The 20040-nt window shown below is 35.2% G+C and overlaps 1 protein-coding gene and 1 long non-coding RNA gene across 9 annotated transcripts in view; one reads left to right on the forward strand and one right to left on the reverse strand.

Moving 5' to 3' along the window:
- The window catches only part of LOC112819928 (uncharacterized), a 69938-nt gene extending 55132 nt beyond the window's left edge, over positions 1-14806 (forward strand). For all 3 annotated transcript variants that reach the window (XR_012376804.1, XR_012376803.1, XR_003206997.2), the window contains 2 exons: positions 8060-8237; positions 14123-14806. This is a non-coding gene — a long non-coding RNA (uncharacterized lncRNA). The remainder of the gene's footprint in view (positions 1-8059; positions 8238-14122) is intronic.
- The window catches only part of ARRDC3 (arrestin domain containing 3), a 13648-nt gene continuing 3016 nt past the window's right edge, over positions 9409-20040 (reverse strand). The window contains exons 1-9 of one of the 6 annotated variants that reach the window (XM_073888004.1): positions 19725-19875; positions 19035-19081; positions 18566-18647; positions 16732-16879; positions 15667-15769; positions 15072-15328; positions 14592-14754; positions 14162-14316; positions 9409-12142 (exon numbers count right to left, since the gene is read on the reverse strand). In XM_073888004.1, the coding sequence (XP_073744105.1) occupies positions 12086-12142; positions 14162-14316; positions 14592-14754; positions 15072-15328; positions 15667-15769; positions 16732-16879; positions 18566-18647; positions 19035-19081; positions 19725-19753 (1041 nt within the window). In that variant the 5' untranslated portion in view covers positions 19754-19875 and the 3' untranslated portion in view covers positions 9409-12085. Of the gene's footprint in view, positions 12143-14161; positions 14355-14591; positions 14755-15071; positions 15329-15666; positions 15770-16731; positions 16880-18565; positions 18648-19034; positions 19099-19724; positions 19876-20040 lie in introns of those variants that run through there. The other 5 variants (XM_073888008.1, XR_003206995.2, XM_025866774.2 and 2 more) reach the window with 5 other exon arrangements.

Below are 20040 nucleotides of genomic sequence, written 5' to 3' on the forward strand. Positions count from 1 at the left end.
TCAGACAGCCTCACATGCTACAGAGAAATCATTTGTGAAAGGAAGAGTCAATTGATGTGGCAAACTTCATTGTTGTTTTATTTTAAGAAATTACCACAACCAAGGGTGCCTGGCTGCTCAGTTGGTAGAGCATGTGACTCTTGATCTCGGGGTTGTGAGTTTGAGCCCCACTTTGGACACAGAGTTTACATTAAAAGAAAAAAAAAAAGAAATTACAACAACCACCCCAATCCTCAGCAACCACCACCCAGATCAGCAGCCATCAGCCCCCCACCAGCCAAAAGAGTACAACTTGCTGAAAGCTCACATGATGGTTAACGTTTTCTGGCAATAAAGTATTGTTTCATTAAGATATACATGTTGTTGGGGTGGCTGAGTGGCCCAGTCAATTGCACGTCTGACTTATAATCTCAGGTTTGTGAGATCTAGCCCCCTTGTCAGTCTCTGTGCTGGGCATGGAGCCTTTTAAGATTCTGTCTCTCTCCCTCTGCCCCCCACCTCCAGCCCTGCTGCTCAGGCTTTCTCTCTCTAAAATAATTAAGTCTTTTTTTTTTAATATTTTATTTATTTATTAGAGAGAGAGTGAGAGAGAGAGAGCATGAGAGGAGAGAGGGTCAGAGCGAGAAGCAGACTCCCCACTGAGCAGGGAGCCTGATGCGGGACTCGATCCTGGGACTCCAGGATCATGACCTGAGCCGAAGGCAGTTGCTTAACCAACTGAGCCACCCAGGCACCCTAAAATAATTAAGTCTTAAAAAAAAAAAAGGTATACACATTGTTTTTTTAGACACAATGCACACTTATAGATTACAGTATAGTATAAACATAACTTTTATATGCATTAGGATACCACAACATTTATTTGACTGGCTTTATTGCAATATTCACCTTATTGAAATGGTCTGTAACTGGACTTGCAGGATCTCCAAGGTATTCCTATAGCTTGATTATGTGGCATTCTGAAAGCAAGGTCTCACCTGAATTTCATCCCTGTTGAATAAGAGGTGGGCTGGTTGACTATTTGTCTAGAAGAAATTGCAGAAGTTGTGGGAAAGTCTCATTTTTCTTGATTAAGAATGAAGAAACTGAGGTCTGGAGAGTTCACTAGTAGTTACACTGGGACCACCTAGCTAGAGGAAGACTGCGATCAAGGATTCTTGATTCCTGACACAGTGTGCTTTCTAAAACATCATGGTCATTGGATGATATCATGGCTAGCTTTAAAAGAACATGATGAAAAAAATTAAAAAAAATAGAAGAACATGGTGAGCTTTTACTGTTTTCAAATAAAGTAGTGGCCTACATAGGACCTATATACTATTTTCTAGAGTGAAATTCAATTGTGTAAATTTTAGGCTATAGTACTGGTTTAAGTATAGGGAAATTATAAATTTTACAACAATATAAAATCTTGAAGTCCAGAGCCTGAAACAAGGCTATGGTATTTTAATTCAATTATATCTGCTACTCTGAATAGAAAGGTATTGCTGGAAGAGGAGTTTCATTTTTTTTTAAAGGTTTTTACTTTTTTATAAGTAATTACTACACCCAATGTGGGGCTTGAACTCACAACCCCGAGGTCAAGAGTCACATGCCCCACCTACTGACCAGCCAGGTGCCCCAAGGGTCTCGTAGATTAGGAAGCAGGAAATGAGCAACAGAATACACATTCTTCTCCACGTGCACATGGAACAGTCTCCAGAATAGACCACATACTGGGTCACAAATCAGGTCTCATCTGGTAGCAAATGATTGGGATCATTCCCTGCATATTTTCAGACCACAATGCTTTGAAACTGGAACTCAATCACAAGAGGAAATTTGGAAAGAACTCAAATACATTGAGACTAAAGAGCATCCTACTAAAGAATGAATGGGTCAACCAGGAAATTAAAGAAGAATTTAAAAAATTCATGGAAATAAGTGAAAATAAAAACTGTTCAAAACCTTTGGGATGCAGCAAAGGCAGGCCTAAGAGGAAAGTATATAGCAATTCAAGCCTTTCTCAATAAACAAGAAGGGTCTCAAATACACAACCTAACCTTACACATAAAGGACCTGGAGAAAGAACAGCAAATAAAGCCTAAACCCAGTAGGAGAGGAAAAATAATAAAGATCAGAGCAGAAATCAATGAAATAGAAACCAAAAGAACAGTAGAACAGATTGACGAAACTAGGAGCTGGTTCTTTGAAAGAATAAGATTGATAAACCCCTGGCCAGACTTAACAAAAAGAAAAGAGAAAGGACCCAAATAAATAAAAACTAGAATGAAAGAGAAGAGATCACAACCAACACCAAAGAAATACAAACAATTATAAGAACATAATATGAGCAACTATATGCCAGTAAATTAGGCAATCTGGAAGAAATGGATACATTCCTAGAGATGTATAAACTACCAAAACTGAAACAGGAAGAAATAGAAAACCTGAACAGACTCATAACCAGGAAGGAAATTGAAGCAGTAATCAAAAATCTCCCAACAAACAAGGGCTCAGGGCCAGATGGCTTCCCAGGGGAATTCTACCAAACATTTAAAGAAGAATTAATATCTATTCTTCTGAAGCTGTTTCAAAAAATAGAAATGGAAAGAAAACTTCCGAACTCTTTCTATGAGGCCAGCATTACCTTGATCCCAAAACCAGACAAAGACCCCACCAAAAAGGAGAATTACAGACCGATATCCCTGATGAACATGGATGTAAAAAAATTCTTACCAAGGTACTAGTCAATAAGATCTAACAGTACATTAAAAGGATCATTTACCATGATCAAGTGGAACTTATTCCTGGGCTGCAAGGTTGGTTCAACATCTGCAAATCAATCAATGTGATACACTACATTAATAAAAGAAAGGACAAGAACCATATGGTCCTCTCAATTGATGCTGAAAAAGCATTTGACAAAGTAAGCATCCTTTCTTGATTAAAATTCTTCACAGTGTAGGGATAGAGGGTACATACCTCAATATCATAAAAGCCATCTATGAAAAGCCCACAGTGAATATCATTCTCAATGGGGAAAAACTGAGAGCTTTTCCTCTAAGGTCAGGAACACGACAGGGATGTCCACTATCACCTCTGTTGTTCAACATAGTACTAGAAGTCCTAGCCTCAGCAATCAGACAACAAAAAGAAATAAAAGGCATCCGAATCAGCAAAGAGGTCAAACTCACTCTTCACAGATGACATGATACTTTATGTGGAAAACCCAAAAGACTCCACCCCAAAATTGCTAGAACTCATATAGGAATTCAGCAACATAGCAGGATATAAAATCAATGCACAGAAATCAGTTGCATTTCTGTACACTAACAATCAGACGAAAGAGAAATTAAGGAGTCGATCCCATTTACAATTGCACCAAAAACCATAAGATACCTCGGAATAAAACTAACTAAAGAGGCAAAGGATCTGTACTCAGAAAACTGTAGAACACTCATGAAAGAAATTGAGGGAGACACAAAGAAATGGAAAAACGTTCCATGCTCATGGATTGGAAGAACAAATATTGTTAAAATGTCTATGCTACCTAGAGCAATCCACACATTCAGGGCAATCCCTATCAAAATACCATCCACTTTTTTCACAGAGCTGGAACAAATAATCCTAATATTTGTATGGAACCAGAAAAGACCCTGAATAGCCAGAGGAATGTTGAAAAAGAAAGGCAAAACCAGTGGCATCACATTTCTGGACTTGAAGCTGGATTACAAAGCTGTAATCATCAAGATAGTATGGTACTGGCACAAAAACAGACACACAGATCAATGGAACAGAGAATCCAGAAATGGACCCACAACTCTATGGTCAACTAATCTTCAACAAAGCAGGAAAGAATATCCAATGGAAAAAAGACAGTGTCTTCAAAAAATGGTGTTGGGAAAATTGGACAGCCACATGCAGAGGAATGAAACTGGACCATTTCCTTACACCATACACAAAAATAGACTCAGAATGGATGAAAGACCTAAATGTAAGACAGGAATCCATCAAAATCCTAGAGGAGAACATAGGCAGCAACCTCTGTGACCTTGGCCACAGCAACTCATTTCTAGACACATCTCCAAAGGCAAGGGAAACAAAGGCAAAAATGAACTATTGGGACTTCATCAAGATAAAAGGCTTTTGCAACAGAAAAACAAAACAAGACAAAAAACAGTCAACAAAACCAAAAGAGAACTGACAGAATGGGAGAAGATATTGGCCAATGTTATCAGATAAAGGACTAGTATCCAAAATCTATAAGAATTTATCAAACTCAACACCCCAAAACCAAATAATCCAGTCAAGAAATGGACAGAAGACATGAACAGACATTTCTCCAAAGAAGGAATCCAAATGGCCAACAGACACATGAAAAAGTCCTCAACATCACTCGGCATCAGGAAAATGCAAATCAAAACCACAATGAGATACCACCTCACACCAGTCAGAAATGGCTAAAATTAACAACTTAGGAGAAAACAGATGTTGATGAGGATTCAGAGAAAGGGGAACTCTTACACTGTTGGTGGGAATGCAAGCTGGTGCAGCCACTCTGGAAAACAGTACGGAGGTTCCTCAAAAAATTAAAAATAGAGCTACCCTATGACCCAGCAATTGCACTGCTAAGTATTTATCCAAAGGATATAAAAATAGTGATTTGAAGGGGCACTTGCACTCAATGTTCATAGCAGCAACATCCACAATAGCTAAAATATGGAAAGAGCACAGATGTCCACCGACAGATGAATGGATAAAGAAGATGTGGTATATATATATATATATATATATACACACACAATGGAATACTACTCAGCCATCAAAAAATGAAATCTTGTCATTTGCAATCATGTGGATGGAACTAGAGGGTATTATGCTAAGAAAAATAGGTCAATCAGAGAAAGACAATTATCATATGATCTCACTGATATGTGGAATTTAAGAAATCAAATGGAGGATCACAGGGGAGGAGAGGAAAAAATAAAACGAGATGAGATCAGGGAGAAAAACTATAAGAGACTCTTAATCACAGGAAACAAACTGAGGGTTGCTGGAGGGGAGGGAGGTGGGGGGATGGGGTAACTGGGTGCTGGACATTAAGGAGGGCATGTGATGTAATGAGCACTGGGTATTATATAAGACTGATAAATCACTGACCTCTATCTCTGAAACTAGTAATACATTATATGTTAATTAATTGAATTTAAATTTTAAAAAAGGAAGCAGGAAATGGAACATCAGAAAAGTCAGATGACTTGTTCAAGTTCATTCAGCCACTTAGTGTCTGTGGACCAGAACTTAGGTTTCTTATCTCCCAGATGAGTGCTCACCTCCCACATTATCTCATCAGGAAAAAAAAGGGTGGTGGGAAGGGAATATTTCCTTTGATCTATAGTGATTTTACAGTTCAGGACTAAATCTGCTCTATAAAGTGAGGAATAGCTAACTGTATTTCTTCTAAATAGGTAGCTTTTTCTTACAGGCATTACATTGTTACCCTGTTTAGTTTTTTGGAGGAAAAGAAGTTGTTATGGGTTGAATTGTGTCTCCTAAAAAGATAGGTTGAAACTCTAATCCGCAGTATCTCAGAATATGACTTTATTTGGAACAGGGTCATTGCAGATGTAATTATTTAATATAAAGTCATCCTGGAGTAGGGTGGGCCCTTAATCCAGCATGACTATGTCTGTAGAAGATGAGGAGAGACTCAGGAAAAATCCATAGGAAGAGACGGATAATACTGGGAGAAGATGGCCATTAGATAAACAAGGGAGAGATTCCAGTGATGCACAAGTCAAGCACTGCCGAAGTTTGCCAGCCACCACCAGAAGCAAGAAGAGGCAAGGAAATGTCAGCTTCTACAGACTTCAGAAGGAACATGCCATGATTTTGTACTTCTAGCCCCCAGAACTGTGAGAGAATAAATCTCAGTTGTTTTAAGTCTCCTGGTTTGAAGTATTTTGTTGAGGCAGCCAGTAGGAAACTGATACCAAGGACAATGTAATGAGGGAATTTATTGGGCTTTTCCTGATCAGTCTGCTCAAGGCACTCAAAAAAACTCACCAGCCCGAGGCATTTGTCCACTGCTTCCCTTACACAGCATGCACTCCTATGGCTCTTTCTTCACAGGGGTTTCCTAAAGTTGACTCTGCAAATAGAAGGAGGAGGAGTAAGGGGAGAGGGTATTTTCTCCTTTGCTTTTGTAATTTGGGAATTAACAGTTTTGGAAGAGAATGTGTGTGTGATTTTGTTGTTTGGGTTCCGGGTATGCCTTTATAGGCTGCCAGCATCCTTGTTTACGTGATGCGTGTGCTGTATCTTAGTTTCCTGTTATTTTCCTGTTGTCCTAAACATCTTGAGTACTACATTTTGGGATTCAGATCTGTCAAGAGGTGTAGATTATAAAAGTGTGTCTTACGTTTGAAGGTAGAAATGTTGATTTCCTTAAAAAAAGCAAAGCAGAAACTGGCTGCTTATTCTAGCAGTTTTTTTTTTTTGCATTTCTATCATTATTTAAACTATTAATTCATTAGAGAAAAATTATCTAATAAGTAAAAATTCCTATATTCAGTAAGGATCAGATGGCTTCTCCTTTTGGCAAAAATTCATGTCATCTAAAGTGCAATAATTTGCTTTCAACCATTGTATCGACACTGTCAGACTTATGTTAGGACAATATGTTTATATAATCTTTCACATCCTTCTGTTCACTGGTAAGACTGTTTTGTGTAACTAGTAAATAAATCTCTAAATTATACAAAGATGTTTTAACTCACTATTTTAACTTTATTAATGTTCCCAGAGACCTACCAGGCCAGAGGTAGTAATCCTTTTGTTTAGATTGGAAATTGATGTTGAGAACTTATGTAAGTCTTCAATTTAGAAGTAGCAAATATCCATTTCCAGTTAGAATTAACTATAATGTATCAGAAATTCCTAATGTCATAAACACTTGTTTTCTTTAATCACATTAGGCTATATACTCTTTTATGCACATATAAACATTTATATACATATAAATACTAGACCTATTCTAAAGCAACTTTTTGTTTTTTTTGACTCTATAATATCGTGACTTCATTTACCTAAGTTGGTGTCTGTATAGCTGGTTTGAAAAAATATGTTTTTTTACTTATATGTTTAATTTCGTGCTGTTCAACAAAGACAGTGATACTGGTTCTATTTCCAGTTGGGCTTGTGCATTTGGATTTTTAAACTACTGGTTGTCTTGAACTTGACATATTCATGTATTAGATTTCCATATTCATGTATTTCCCACATTTTCCTAAATTTTTTCTAAAAAAAAATTGCAGACTATATTCCTCAAAAGTCAAATTAATTTTCTTATATCAATAAATTTTTCTCACATGAATTGAAAAATGCATCTCCTATTGATTTTGAAATCAAGAAATAAAAAGGCAAAATATTTCGTCATTCAGTCATGCATGTTTTGAGAAATGCTGATTGTTGTTATAGGAATTCTGAAGGTATAATATTTATTATTATAGTAGTTACAAAGTTGTATCTCAAAAATATCAAGCCATAAACAGGCTTTGGGATTTAAAGTGGCATTATTGGGGCACCTGGGGGGGCTTAGTCGGTTAAGTGGCTGCCTTTGGCTCAGGTCATGATCCCCACGTCTTGGGATCCGGTCCTGTGTAGGGCTCCCAGTGGAGGGCCTGCTTCTCCGTCTCCCTCTGCCCCTCCCCCCTGCTCCTGCGCGTGCACACACGCTCTCTCTCAAATGAATAATAAAATCTTAAAAAAAATAAAATGGCATGATTATTTTTCACTTATTAAGTACCCCAAATCCTCAGCTCAGTTAGTTTGGGACTCATGAAAATAAAGTTGCCTGTTGTGTCTTCATCTCTTAATTTTGGTGTGCTACAGAGCTTCTTAAATTTTACTGTACTTATACATTACCTGGGAATCATGTAAACAGTATTCTGGGATAGACCTTGATATTCTGCTTTTCTAATGCACTTCTTAAGTGATGCCATTGCTGCTGGTTTGGACAACACTTGAAATAGCAAGAATATATAGTAACCTTTTTTCTCCCTTCTTCTGGAAACAGATTTCTATTGGGAAACCCATTCTATGTGGCATGAGACATGACCTAGATATTGGCCAATCAGAATCTCCCCTAACAAGTGATTTGGAGTCAAGATGGCTTTTCTTCCAGAAGCTGTAAAAGTTGGGGTTATCTTTCCTGGCCCATCTAATATCAAAGAATAAGGCTAATATGAAAAAAGGTAAGTGAACAGAGATGAGAGACAAAAGAGTGTGTCCTCAGGGCATTATTTGGATTTCTGGATCTGAATGTACTTAATATAATTCATCCTTGGAATTACTGGTTAATACAGTTTTTTACTTAAGCTAGTCTTGAGTTTCTCCCTCTGTTACATTATAATCCTGAAAAATATACTGAGTTTGGCCATTCATTAAATCCTAACTGGTGATAAAGATTTTGGTAAGTATAGAGTCGTATATAACTTGAAATATGTACTGACCTGAGAGTATTCTAATACAAATTTAGAAGCAATGTGGTTCATTCCCAATGTTATAATTGACTTAGAGAATTATTTACCTAAAGATGTATTACAATCTTCTGCCTTGATGAAGGGGACTTTGGATACCTACTTTTCCACTTTGTAGATGAAGACATCAAAATTCACACATCTTGTTTAAGGCTACATCTAAAGTTACAGAACCCAAAACCTATGTCTCCGCTTCCCAAGCTCTAATTCTTTCCCGAGTCATTTATTCCTTATTGTATAAAGACATTGGGTAGATTGCTAGCTCTTATTTCCATAAAATTGATTATATTGTCTCAACATTTCTTTGTAACACACTTTATATGTGTATACACATTTCAGAATATGGGAGATTCATATAGTAAGGCACATGTACAACTTGATAGCTGATCTATAAATATATAACACTGAAATAGTTATTTTCTAAATGTGATCCAAAAGTACTTGTTACAAATCACTGTCAAATCCACACATTGAGAAAAAGTACTCACTGTTGTTTAAAAATTCAGAAAAAATATTTTTGTAAGATGTTAATATACCTTTTAAATTTATGTGCTCTTGAAGTACTAGAAACTTGGACATATCACAGCAAGAGGGAATTTGTACCTGAAAGTGAAACTATTTTACCTGGTTCATAGAGAGGACTGGAATTTATATAATGAATTTATAGGTTTTATCAAAAAAAGCATCCATAATTTGATGAATTATTAAGCCAAACACTGATAAATTAGTATTAAAAATTCCTTTAAGGCTTCAGTAGTTCTCTTTGGTGGCTTGAAGCAATTCTTATCCAGACTGGCTTAAAATAGAGTTTAATTGTAGTCCTAATAGTGTTTGCATGTATGATGAGTTACTGACATGATCAAGATTCAAATAACTCTCCAAACAATTTTACAAAAAAGAAAAAAACAAAACACTTTATTTTCCACAAGGAAGAGCAATAGGAAAAATTAAATCATTTCCCACATATTGTTTTCTTAAAACAGAGCCTACAAGGACATATTCAGCACCAAATAAAACAGGAAAAAAAGAGAAATTACAAACAGCCATAGAATATAATCTATAAAGCAAACATTTAATATTGCACTTTGTTTTGCTAATGTTTTGGATTTTACTTTTCCTAATTGCAAAATCAGGAATCTATCTTGAATACTGGAATACAACTGTGAACCTCACATCTTATGTCAGGAATTGACCAATATTTAGAAAAGAGTAAAGTAATGCCTCTAAACAAGAAAGTAAAGAAATACTTCAATGGGGTAAATAAAACTTTATTTGATAAAGTTTTATATATTTAAAATTTAATCACATTTCATTTTGTGACCCAGTGCCAATTATCAGAATATTGGTCATTCTTGCTTCATGTGTTATTTATAAGAGTATATGGTGATAAGTATTCCAATGCTATGCATATCAACAATTGTTCCCTAGTCAGTTAGACATAAGAGAGAAAAGAAAAGGGATTTTCAGACAATCCCCCCCCCCAAACAAAAATAAAACCACCAAATGCCCTTTATGCCAAATATTCCATTAGCTTCTTTTGAGGGGGACATTCACAAAATGATTTAACAACAATAAAAAAATATTTCACCCCCATTTCCTTATTATCTAGTATTAGTTTGCTACGGGAGCCCAAACCCTTTACTGAATCACTTAAAACGCGATTCATTTTTACGCTGGGCTTTCTTCACCCTGTCAGCATTTTCAAACATGAATTGTCTTCCATGTTTTCTTAAAGGCCACTTATGGAAAAGCCTATTTGTTTTGTATGAAGCTTTAAGACAGTATTTAACCAAGTCAAGCACCAAGCCAGAGTTACTGTTATTTTCAGCCACTTTATTAACTGTGGGGTTAAATGGCAGGATAGATGTAACACCCATTTCACACGTATGTTGCAACATCACAGATGCTGATTTTCATTAAAAACATCAGAGCTGAATTCCTTCTAAAATAAGACCATCAGTACACTTGGTACCTTGGAAAATGGTTTTTAAGTGTCATCATGAATGCTGGTATATTTGTTATGAGCCAACTGTAAATTATCTTTAATATAAACTATAATTTACTGATGTGGTTGCTCTTCTTATCTATATATACTCAAAGTGAGTGGTTTCTCATGTTTAACAAAATGTTCTTTAGGTAATGGAAAAAATACTTTCACTAGAAAAACCACAAAAATAGAAAACAGTTCTCATTCCAGCACACGTTCTAGTATTTATAATTTTGAAGTTATACACTTTTAGAATAAACTTGGGTTTTCAAGCTCTGAGAAGCTTTAGCAGGACAGGAAATGTATAAATTAAGCTCTCTAATCGTAACCTGAATATATATATATTCCTGCTCATTAAAACACTCTGCACCAGCAAAAATGATTTCCAACATATGTGTTTTGGAGGTAATTAAGTAACTCTGTTATAAAAATAAATGCACTTTCTCCTCCTCTCCAGTGACTGGAAAATTTCCATACTCTTAATAAAAATAACAATAATTTTTAAGAGCAACAAGCCCTTAACTCTTTGCTGGTGCCTGCCATACTGCCTATCTTTACTCCATTCTTAGCTCTGCTAGTTTCTTCTTTTATGTAATGATAAAAAGGGAATGTGGGTGGGGTATCACTTTTGTGTATGTCCCTTTTCCAAATTTCCCTCTCCAAAAAGCCAACCAACCAACCAAACAAAATAACAGTGCAACAAAACACAAATAGCATTCCAACAGTTTGGCAAGTGATGCGTTCACCTGAGATTAAGTGATTTTAGGCAGTCAGTAACAAAATGCTGCTTTGCTGTAATAGTAGAAAGGCAACAAATTCTTAAAAGAAACCAAGAAGGTATACAATCTTGACAAAGTCTATTAGCTTCCTCCTCTTATCTCTTTTCCCACATATCTGTTGCGTATCTACTACAGTAGGCTGCAAAACATACAGCAAGAAGGATTGGCTTGAAGGCATTTGATGTTTGTAAATAAATCCACAATAGGATCCAAGCTGAAGAGGTGATACATGGTCAGCCTAGTAGGACATTTCTGAGCATGTGCATACGCAGGTAAAGTCCAGGCTATATTAAATAAAAAAAAAAAGTCAGTGCGTTTTTTTCATGTTTAAGTTTTTTCAAAGCTTTCTTTTGTTCCTTGTTGTGCTGACCACAAACAAGTTTTTAAAGAGTATCAAGAGTCTGGCATAAATGGAAAAAAAAAAAAAGCTGTAGTGACATCGGAACTGCACAATGTAAGCATTGAGCATGTGCAAATTTTCAAATCAAAAGAAGGAAATCATCCCTCTTTACAACGTGGTGTCTTGACACGTATGACCATAGGCTAAGAAGACTGCTCTTAGTATGTGCCTGTTTTAAAGGAGAAAAGCTTAGATCTTCAAGCATGTTGGAGCAGTCCCAGAATGTTGCTGTAGGCTTCTAAAGCATGATCACTGGCTGTTTCATGTGTTTGCCATTTTTCTGGGCAAAAGCAATTCCACTTCCTCTGAAAACGTGTCTCCAAGATACTTCTCTGTCCTCAGCTGGGAAGAGATACAGTCCAGAACCCACATCAACTTGATTTAACCAAGTGTTCCTTCAACGAGAGGGGCAGGATGGTCTATCATCTGCTGACTGATCAGGATTTGGATCAATCTAAAAAAAAAGTGAAAAAAAATTACAAAGTGACTTGATAAAGTCTAGTAAAAATGCAGCAATGACTAACATTATAAGTATTACTGAGGAATCAGAAAGAACATACACAGCATGTAGGGGAAGGGAGAAAAGGATACTAGTATTATCTATAAAGTGTCTGATATTTAATTACTAGATCAATATATGCCCAAATAGTTTTCTTTCCCAAAAGCTAATGGTAAAATTTTACCAGGGAATGGTGTTTTACTCAGCATTTAGTAGTACTTAAGATTCAAATACACAATGGAGAACATTTTCATAGTAATGATCTCCTTTTGTAAAGTATCCCTTTCATCCTTTTACAAAAGTCAACTCATCTCTTTTCTAGGCTTTGGGAAGAATGCCATTGTGTAAACAATGTTCTTGGAGCTTATTTGAAGTAATAACCTGTGGATGTAAAACACCAGAGAGGGCCTAGGAAAACTGTATCAAGAAATAGCCATGCTGAACCCAAAATGCTCTAGAGTCTGCCCACCTTCTCTATGACTAGAGAGACTTTCATATGCACATACATTTAAGCAAAATGACTATATTTCAGTTGCTTCTCAGGTAGAGAGAGAATGGGCACAGGAAGGCAACTAGTTGGCTTTAATACATTTCTTTTACTGAAACATCTTTTGGACAAGACCCATTTTTTATTTGCATTTAAATGTGGCACAATCTAAAGTGACTCACAAAACTTTAGGTAAAACATGTTTTTGAAGGAAAAAAAGCAAGTAACTTTTAATGACAAGAGAAAAACACTTTAATACAATCTGGAACTTCCCCCCTTCTATGTAACTATTAACTGAATCACATTCTGAACCAATTTAGGATTTTAAAAGTTTTTAATTCTCTTATTTTTAGTTCACTTTAAAAGGTAGTAGAATTTTGCCACAAATTGCTTAAAAGTGGATACTGAGATTGCCATTCTTTTAAAATGCCTGTTGTACAGCCAGAAAGTCTCAGATCAAATCAGCAATTACGGACTTAAGACAGCAACATTGGCATAAAAATGTAGTAATGAAATCTATAGTAAGTGGGAGAACATTTTTAGCATGTAAGGGAAAATTGTGTGAAATGGAATTGTGGGATAGAAAAATATGGCTAATGAATAATTTGCAAGAACAAATTCTAAATATCCTATAATCAATGGATAAAGTGGATCTTCTATTAACCACATCTGGAGGAAAATGGACTCTTCTAGTCAGATAATTAAGGGGGGAAAGCAGCAATTTCTTGCAGAGTGCAGCAATCCCACTCAGGTTTTATTTGGGAGTAATATTTCATTGTTAAATAGCTAAACTGTGATAACCAAAAGGATAAAGTTGATTCTAGTGATTTACAAAATTACTTGGTATTATATTGGTATCAAGGCCAACTTTAAAGCCCGGCACAATATATATTAAGATGTATTCTCAAGATTGAACTTAACAATCACCTTCCCAGGGAAGCCTTCCTGATTTCCAAGGCCTAATGAACTGCTCTTCAAATGAACTGTGTGTATTCCTATCCCACTGTTATGGAATATTTTGCTTCTAAATTTGTTCTCATCAGTCTGTGAGCTTCTCCCAAGTTAAGAGCCACATTTTACTCATGTAAATGCTTATGTAAATGCTTAGTGGACATCAATATGAGATGTATAAAAATAAACAGTGTAGAAATATTTGTCTAACATTTTTGCAAATATGTTATTTTCCCCTATGACTGGGAATGTAAAAATGTGCAAGAATTAAACTGGAAAAGATAAATTCTACCTACTTAATTAGTTCATGATTGCAAAATGCCACTCCTATTGATACATTAAAATTATTCCCTATTTCCCCAATAATATAAGAATCCTACTTATTAAATTTAATCTAATGTTTAATCCTGTTGTTCTAATTTATGTTTCTCTATTAAATATGATGTTAATCAAAATCTAAATGTATTTTTTAAAAAGTCTGTAATGCTCTTTTCCAGGAGAGTTAGCCCATTTCAGACTTGAGGAGCTGTGCTTACTTCTGAATAAAGAGGTGGAGGCAAGAACCGAAACTCCTGGATATATGCAAACAGTGGTCCTTGAAGTGCTCTCTCAAAGTCATCACAAGCACTCACTGGTGCAAGATTGTTCCGCCTTTGTTCCTCTGTTACCACTTCTGCATAGCTGGGTGGTGCTGAAGGAAAAAGATACACGCAATTCGAACAGCATGTTCTTATGCATGTCAAAATACACAGAATAGTAGATATTAAAAAGGAATGTCAAGATAAAAATAATAATTGTTTTGTGATTAAAACTAGGGGGATATAGGTTTTAAATCTAACATTAGGGATGCATCTACTTCCTACAGATACAGACAAGAGTTTATCTAGTCATAAAATATTATTAGCAAAATTATGTTCTTGAAAATAGTAATAACAGATTAGGCTTAAACATGCATTATCAAATTACCTTCAGGTCTTTCACGTAGGGATAAACCAAGCCAGTTCATATTCATGCTACACTGACTGCTTACACTTGAGGTTCTGCTACCAAATGGGTGTAGAGGAATGGTACCAATGACAAGGGGCAAATTAAGAAATAAATCCATAGCTCCAGGAATATCCACATATACCTAAACATTGAAAGGAGACAGTAAGCTTAGAATTACAAGCATTATTTCTTTTTTTAAAAACTAATAACCCAATTTTAATGTTATCTCAGACCTTCATTTACTTACATATACATAGAATATACAAGAAAAATTCCTCCACTACGTATAATACTGTGTGGCACGTTTACATGTGACATAAAATTAGTAACTGTAACTCACAGATTTACATATACTTGTATATATGAGATATAGAATATAAAAACCAAATCCTAGAGTAAGAAAAAATGATATCCTCATGACTTTAATACTAAACAACAAATCCTTAAATCTATACCTACCATTAGTGAATATTCCACACGAATTATGCTACAGTCGAGGATAGAGGGAGAAACTGGTGGAATTTTCAGCAACTTTCCATTCCATGTATCTGTCTTTCCAGATGATAAGGATTCCCCACGCAAGTTAGCCACAAGCTGTTTTACTTCCTTCATTTTCCCTTTGGCATAGAAGGCCTGTGTTTGGTAAATGGCTGCCTTTGGCACTACCATTCGGGAAGAGCAGTTCTCAATCTCAGCAAATATCTGAATTGATTCACCTAGAGGGAAAAAAATATGAATCTGCTGTTAAACAAAAACAAAAACAACTAAAACTCCAGAAATGTAGATTGTTAAGCCAAAGTCTGAAAGTTCAATGGACTACATGGATGAAAAACAGTCCCAAAAGTGGCAAGTTAACTTAGAATTATAAAAATGAACTACTCATTTCTAGTAGCTATTTAAAAATGGACACTACATTCCCATTTATGAAAGAAAACTGGGTTATTTTACCAAAGAATACTGTATTATGTTTGCATTTAGTAAAAATACTATACATTTATACACAAAAGCTAAGTGAAGAAAGATCGTTTTCATTGGGAATCCATCTCATACATACCTGGGGTATAGCCCTTCCTTTCAATTTTGGCACTTAAGGATATTGGGCCTGAGGTACAGAACCAGCAACAGAGAGTCTTTTCTTTTGTGCCTGCTTGGGGTGACTGTAAGAAATAAATTTAGAGAAAAAGGTCAATGCACAAATTAGGACAGTGTAACAATGTTTTAAAATAAAACCCTAAATTCTTGGAGAATTAAAATTACAAGCAGTGTAGCTTTTTTCCAAGTGTATTCAAATATACTTTTTTAAAAAACTAACCAATGGCTTCTGAATTATACAATTATTTTTGTCTTTATATAAATCTCCATCCAATTAAAAAAAGGGGTACAGGGCTTAACATCATATTCCATAAACATAGTTTTAGCTCACATTATTTACATATACAGTAATTAAAAACAACCTATCAAACAAACAAAAAAACCCTTTCCACATTCCACTTCAACTGCCTTAAAAAAAAAAAAGGCAGCTTGAAAAGCAACTTGGTTATAATCCCAAATGTTAACATTTTTGAGAATGTAAAAATTAGTTATGTGAAAAAAGGAAAACTCTCATTTTTAAGATAAATTTGAATCTCATGAAAAAAATGCAATTAAAAAGGATTTCTTTTAAAATATAATTCTTTTTTTTCGTGAAAGTGACAATCTCCCCATCATTTGACAACTATCCCTGTATTGGAATATCAATGCAGTTCAAATTTTAGATTATGATATTTTCATAGTAAGTGATATTGTCTTATAATAATTGATACTGCCGTTCCTCCTCTACTAAAATTATCCAGGGAATAGATCTATTTTTTTGTTATTCTTTTAACTTCCGAGTGAGAGTTATCTCATACCATATGCTGTCTTTACTTTTAAAATTTTCTTAAAGTTATTACAGTGTCAGAAAATATGAGCATATTCTTCATTAATTTGTGTGCTCTTGACTGTATTTTTAAAAATAAATTAGTATTTATGGAATTTAAAATCACTATTTTAAAATTATACAGATTGCATAGTTTTAGGTGATTATTCTTTAGTATTTATATGCCAAAAACAAAGAATGAAGAATTCAGTCAATTCTTACCAGTAATGAAGGAGTGTTGATATCTATATGCTCAAAGACTGTAAATTCCTTCTTTAATTTTACTGGTAGAAGCCAAGGCCTGTGCAATTCGGCTTTCACCCAATAGCGCACACTGCCATGTCGGCCTTCGAATGAGGTAGCAAGTGGTCTGTGCAGAATATAAAGTTCAATATATTAATTTTATACCTCTTTTTAATAATTATACAGTAGCTCACCATAGAAGTGTTACTATTTGCACTGTTTATGTATCAATGAGGTATCAAACAGAATTTTTTTAATTTCCAAAGGGATAAGTCATTGGGGAAAAAAAAACCTGTTTTCCAAAAAACAATAGCTAACACTAAAGTATTAAAGAAATTTTGCTTTAAAAAGCCAGAAGAATACAATCCCTTTAAACTAAGAAGAGGCTACTTTTAAAGCTGGTGGCAAAATTATAAAAGTTTGGAAATCAATTCTTGAAAGATTGAAAATTTAAAAAAGTTAAGAGTGGTTTTAGTATTTCTACTGAGAAATTCTACACACTGGCTAGGAATTTTCTCTCTTTTTATAGTAACTAAGAAGGTCTAGAAAATGCCTAGAACAGCTGTTATTAATTTCAGAATTTCACCTTTTATAAAGTCTACCGAAAATCTAAAAAGCTGCTTTTCCATTTCCTAGTCTTCTCGTGTTCTCTTTTTGGCCATGTTTTCTAACTTTATAGGCTTAATAAGAGAAAGCAACATTTCTATTAATCTGTATCAAGAGAATCAGAACTGGTTTTCAACTCTCCCAGATTTTATTAATTGTGGAAGGTTTTATTTCAGTGAGTTTAGTCTCTTTTTCATAATTTCATTAGAAAAATACCCAGTGTTCAGTTATTTACTAACTTAGATTAACATGAGAAGTAGTGGTTTTTACAGATTTTTTTTTTTTGCATTTTGGACTCCTACATTAACGTGTATAGCACAGAAAAGTAAAATGCAGTATTTATGTTAGTCTTCCAGAGTCTACTTTAGATGACTTTGGTTTATAGATAAATTATTCAGACCCAATATTAGCATTATATTCACAGACAGTATTTCTCTTAAAAGTAGATTAGGGCATTACATTTAGAAAGATGTTAAGTAATATGGTAAATAGAATACTCTGAAAAATACCATTTATGAGTTCTATCCGCATAAAACAACTCAAGTACTAGAATTAACAAAGATTATTAAGAAAATTTGGGGGGGATAATCTCTTCTGATGATCTATTTTTACATTAAGAATAAACCACTTTCCTTTTTCCATACTCTATTCCATGCCTTATATTCAGTTATCTGATGGGTGTTTCCTTTTAAGTCCAGGTCACAGTATCACTCTTGTGACTTTTTCAATAGCTCTTTGCACAGAAGCTACTGAATTTGTATCAAAGTTAGGATATTCCTAATTATGTTTATCTTTTTACCTTACTGCTGTTGGTTAGCATTAACAGAAAAAACACTGGATTTTTATAAATTACTGAATAAGAGACTTGATAAGCTCTATGCTTCTGCTAATTTCAACTGACAATAAAATAGAAAGTGCTTACATTCAGACTAGCACCTTCCAATTCACTCAGGGTACATGAAATACTACTTCAGTTTTAAAGACCTCATGAATTTGGAGACAGAGTACTAAGAATTGAGCTTTGCTTTCTATAATTTTGCCAGGCTACATTAAAAAGCAGCTTCTTTTTTTAGTGTATTGTTTTCCTCTAGCAACATTCAGTGATGAAAAGGGTTTTTTTTTAAACTAAAAATATTTAAATTTAGAATAATTTTAACTTTAAAAGAATGGAGGTTTGTGAAAAATGCCTGTTACTCATAATACTTACGTCTGTGGAAGCTCGAAGCTGAATGCATATTCATGCCTTCCTGAATGAATAGTGTTGAAGCCTTCTTCTGAATTATCATCATCTAACAAACAGAAAAAGAAAACAAAAGACTTGATATTAAACCTTTACACACTCTTCCTGGTGGCAATACTTAAAGGTACTCCTATAATAATTAAGGCCACAAGCTTTGGAGTCTCAGAGATCTTAATTCTAACTTTAGTCACTTCCTCTGGGTGAACTACAAATCCCAACTCTTCTGTTGCCTCATCTGTAAGATGGGGATAATCAATGCCCTTAAAGTCAGTTTTTTAATGGTAAATGACTCAAACTGTAAAGCATCTGTATCTAACACAATATATGTTCAACAAGAGTCAGAGCTCAAACCTCTCACTAACGCGTTATCTTTGTCTCCAATGGTTAACTTAAATATTTATCCTAAGACTATATATAAAATAAAAATTGTGCAAACCTTTAAGGTCTGTCAGTTTTGACGCAGATGACATGAACGTTACAATTCTAAAACCATTAGAAAACTTCGTCAAACGTTGAAGTTAAAAAGAAAAAAGGAACAGTGATTTTAATGTCAGTTTCAGAGCTAAAAATAAAAATTCTTTATTGAACCTAAAATGATCACACTAAGTCTGTCCTAGCAACAGCTAGAAATTTGCATATATAAAAAAATATATCTCTAGATTTAAAAGGTGCCTGCTTACGGGGAAACAACACTGTTCCACATCCTTGAAAAATGAACACTAATTGTTCCCAACTGCTTTCATTTTACAACCAATTTTCTTTAGGCCAAATATTTTTTAAAATTTCTCCAAAAATATGTATTTAACGAAAATGTGGGAGGGGATTCTGGATTCTTTTTTAGCCTTCTGAGTAGATACTATAATTACGTAAATGTCTTAGTGATGTAGTTTTTCAGCGTAGAAGCCAACATTAACCATGAGAGTAGATGAAATTGGTATTATCATTTAACTTTTCCTCACTAAAGTACCGAAGCTACAGAACGCGATGCTTCCCTCACATCAAAAGAGAAAAGGGAGAAAAAGCGTCTATATGCGGGTCCTTTTATTCAGAAATCACAATGATTCTCTTCTATCTCAGTACTATTTTCCTCTTCCCTTGTGCAAATCCTCTGAACGAAATTCAGCACCGAAAACTGACTGGTGAGTTGGGGGCCATTTAAATTCGCTCCCCTCGAAGGCGCCCAAAGTTTGCCTCCCTCTCCTTTTCTTCCCTTCTCGCTCCCTTTTTGTGCCAGCTCAGCAGTCTCATTGAGGCGAGTGGCGGCGGCCGCGCCGTGGTAAACAAGTGCCGGGCTGTCAATCAAGAACTAGACCGGAGCAGGAGAGGACCGGCCTAAACCGGCGCGAGCAGATCCCAGCCGGCCCGCCCGCGCGCCGCCGGCGCCCGCGCGCTCCGCTATACATACGGCATACGTCGCGCGGCGCTCGCGCTCGCGCTCGCGC

Source organism: Callorhinus ursinus, unplaced genomic scaffold, assembly GCF_003265705.2.
Source record: "Callorhinus ursinus isolate GAN/ISIS: 27379988/994484 unplaced genomic scaffold, GSC_fseal_2.0 scaffold3, whole genome shotgun sequence".
NCBI classification, from domain to species: domain Eukaryota; kingdom Metazoa; phylum Chordata; class Mammalia; order Carnivora; family Otariidae; genus Callorhinus; species Callorhinus ursinus.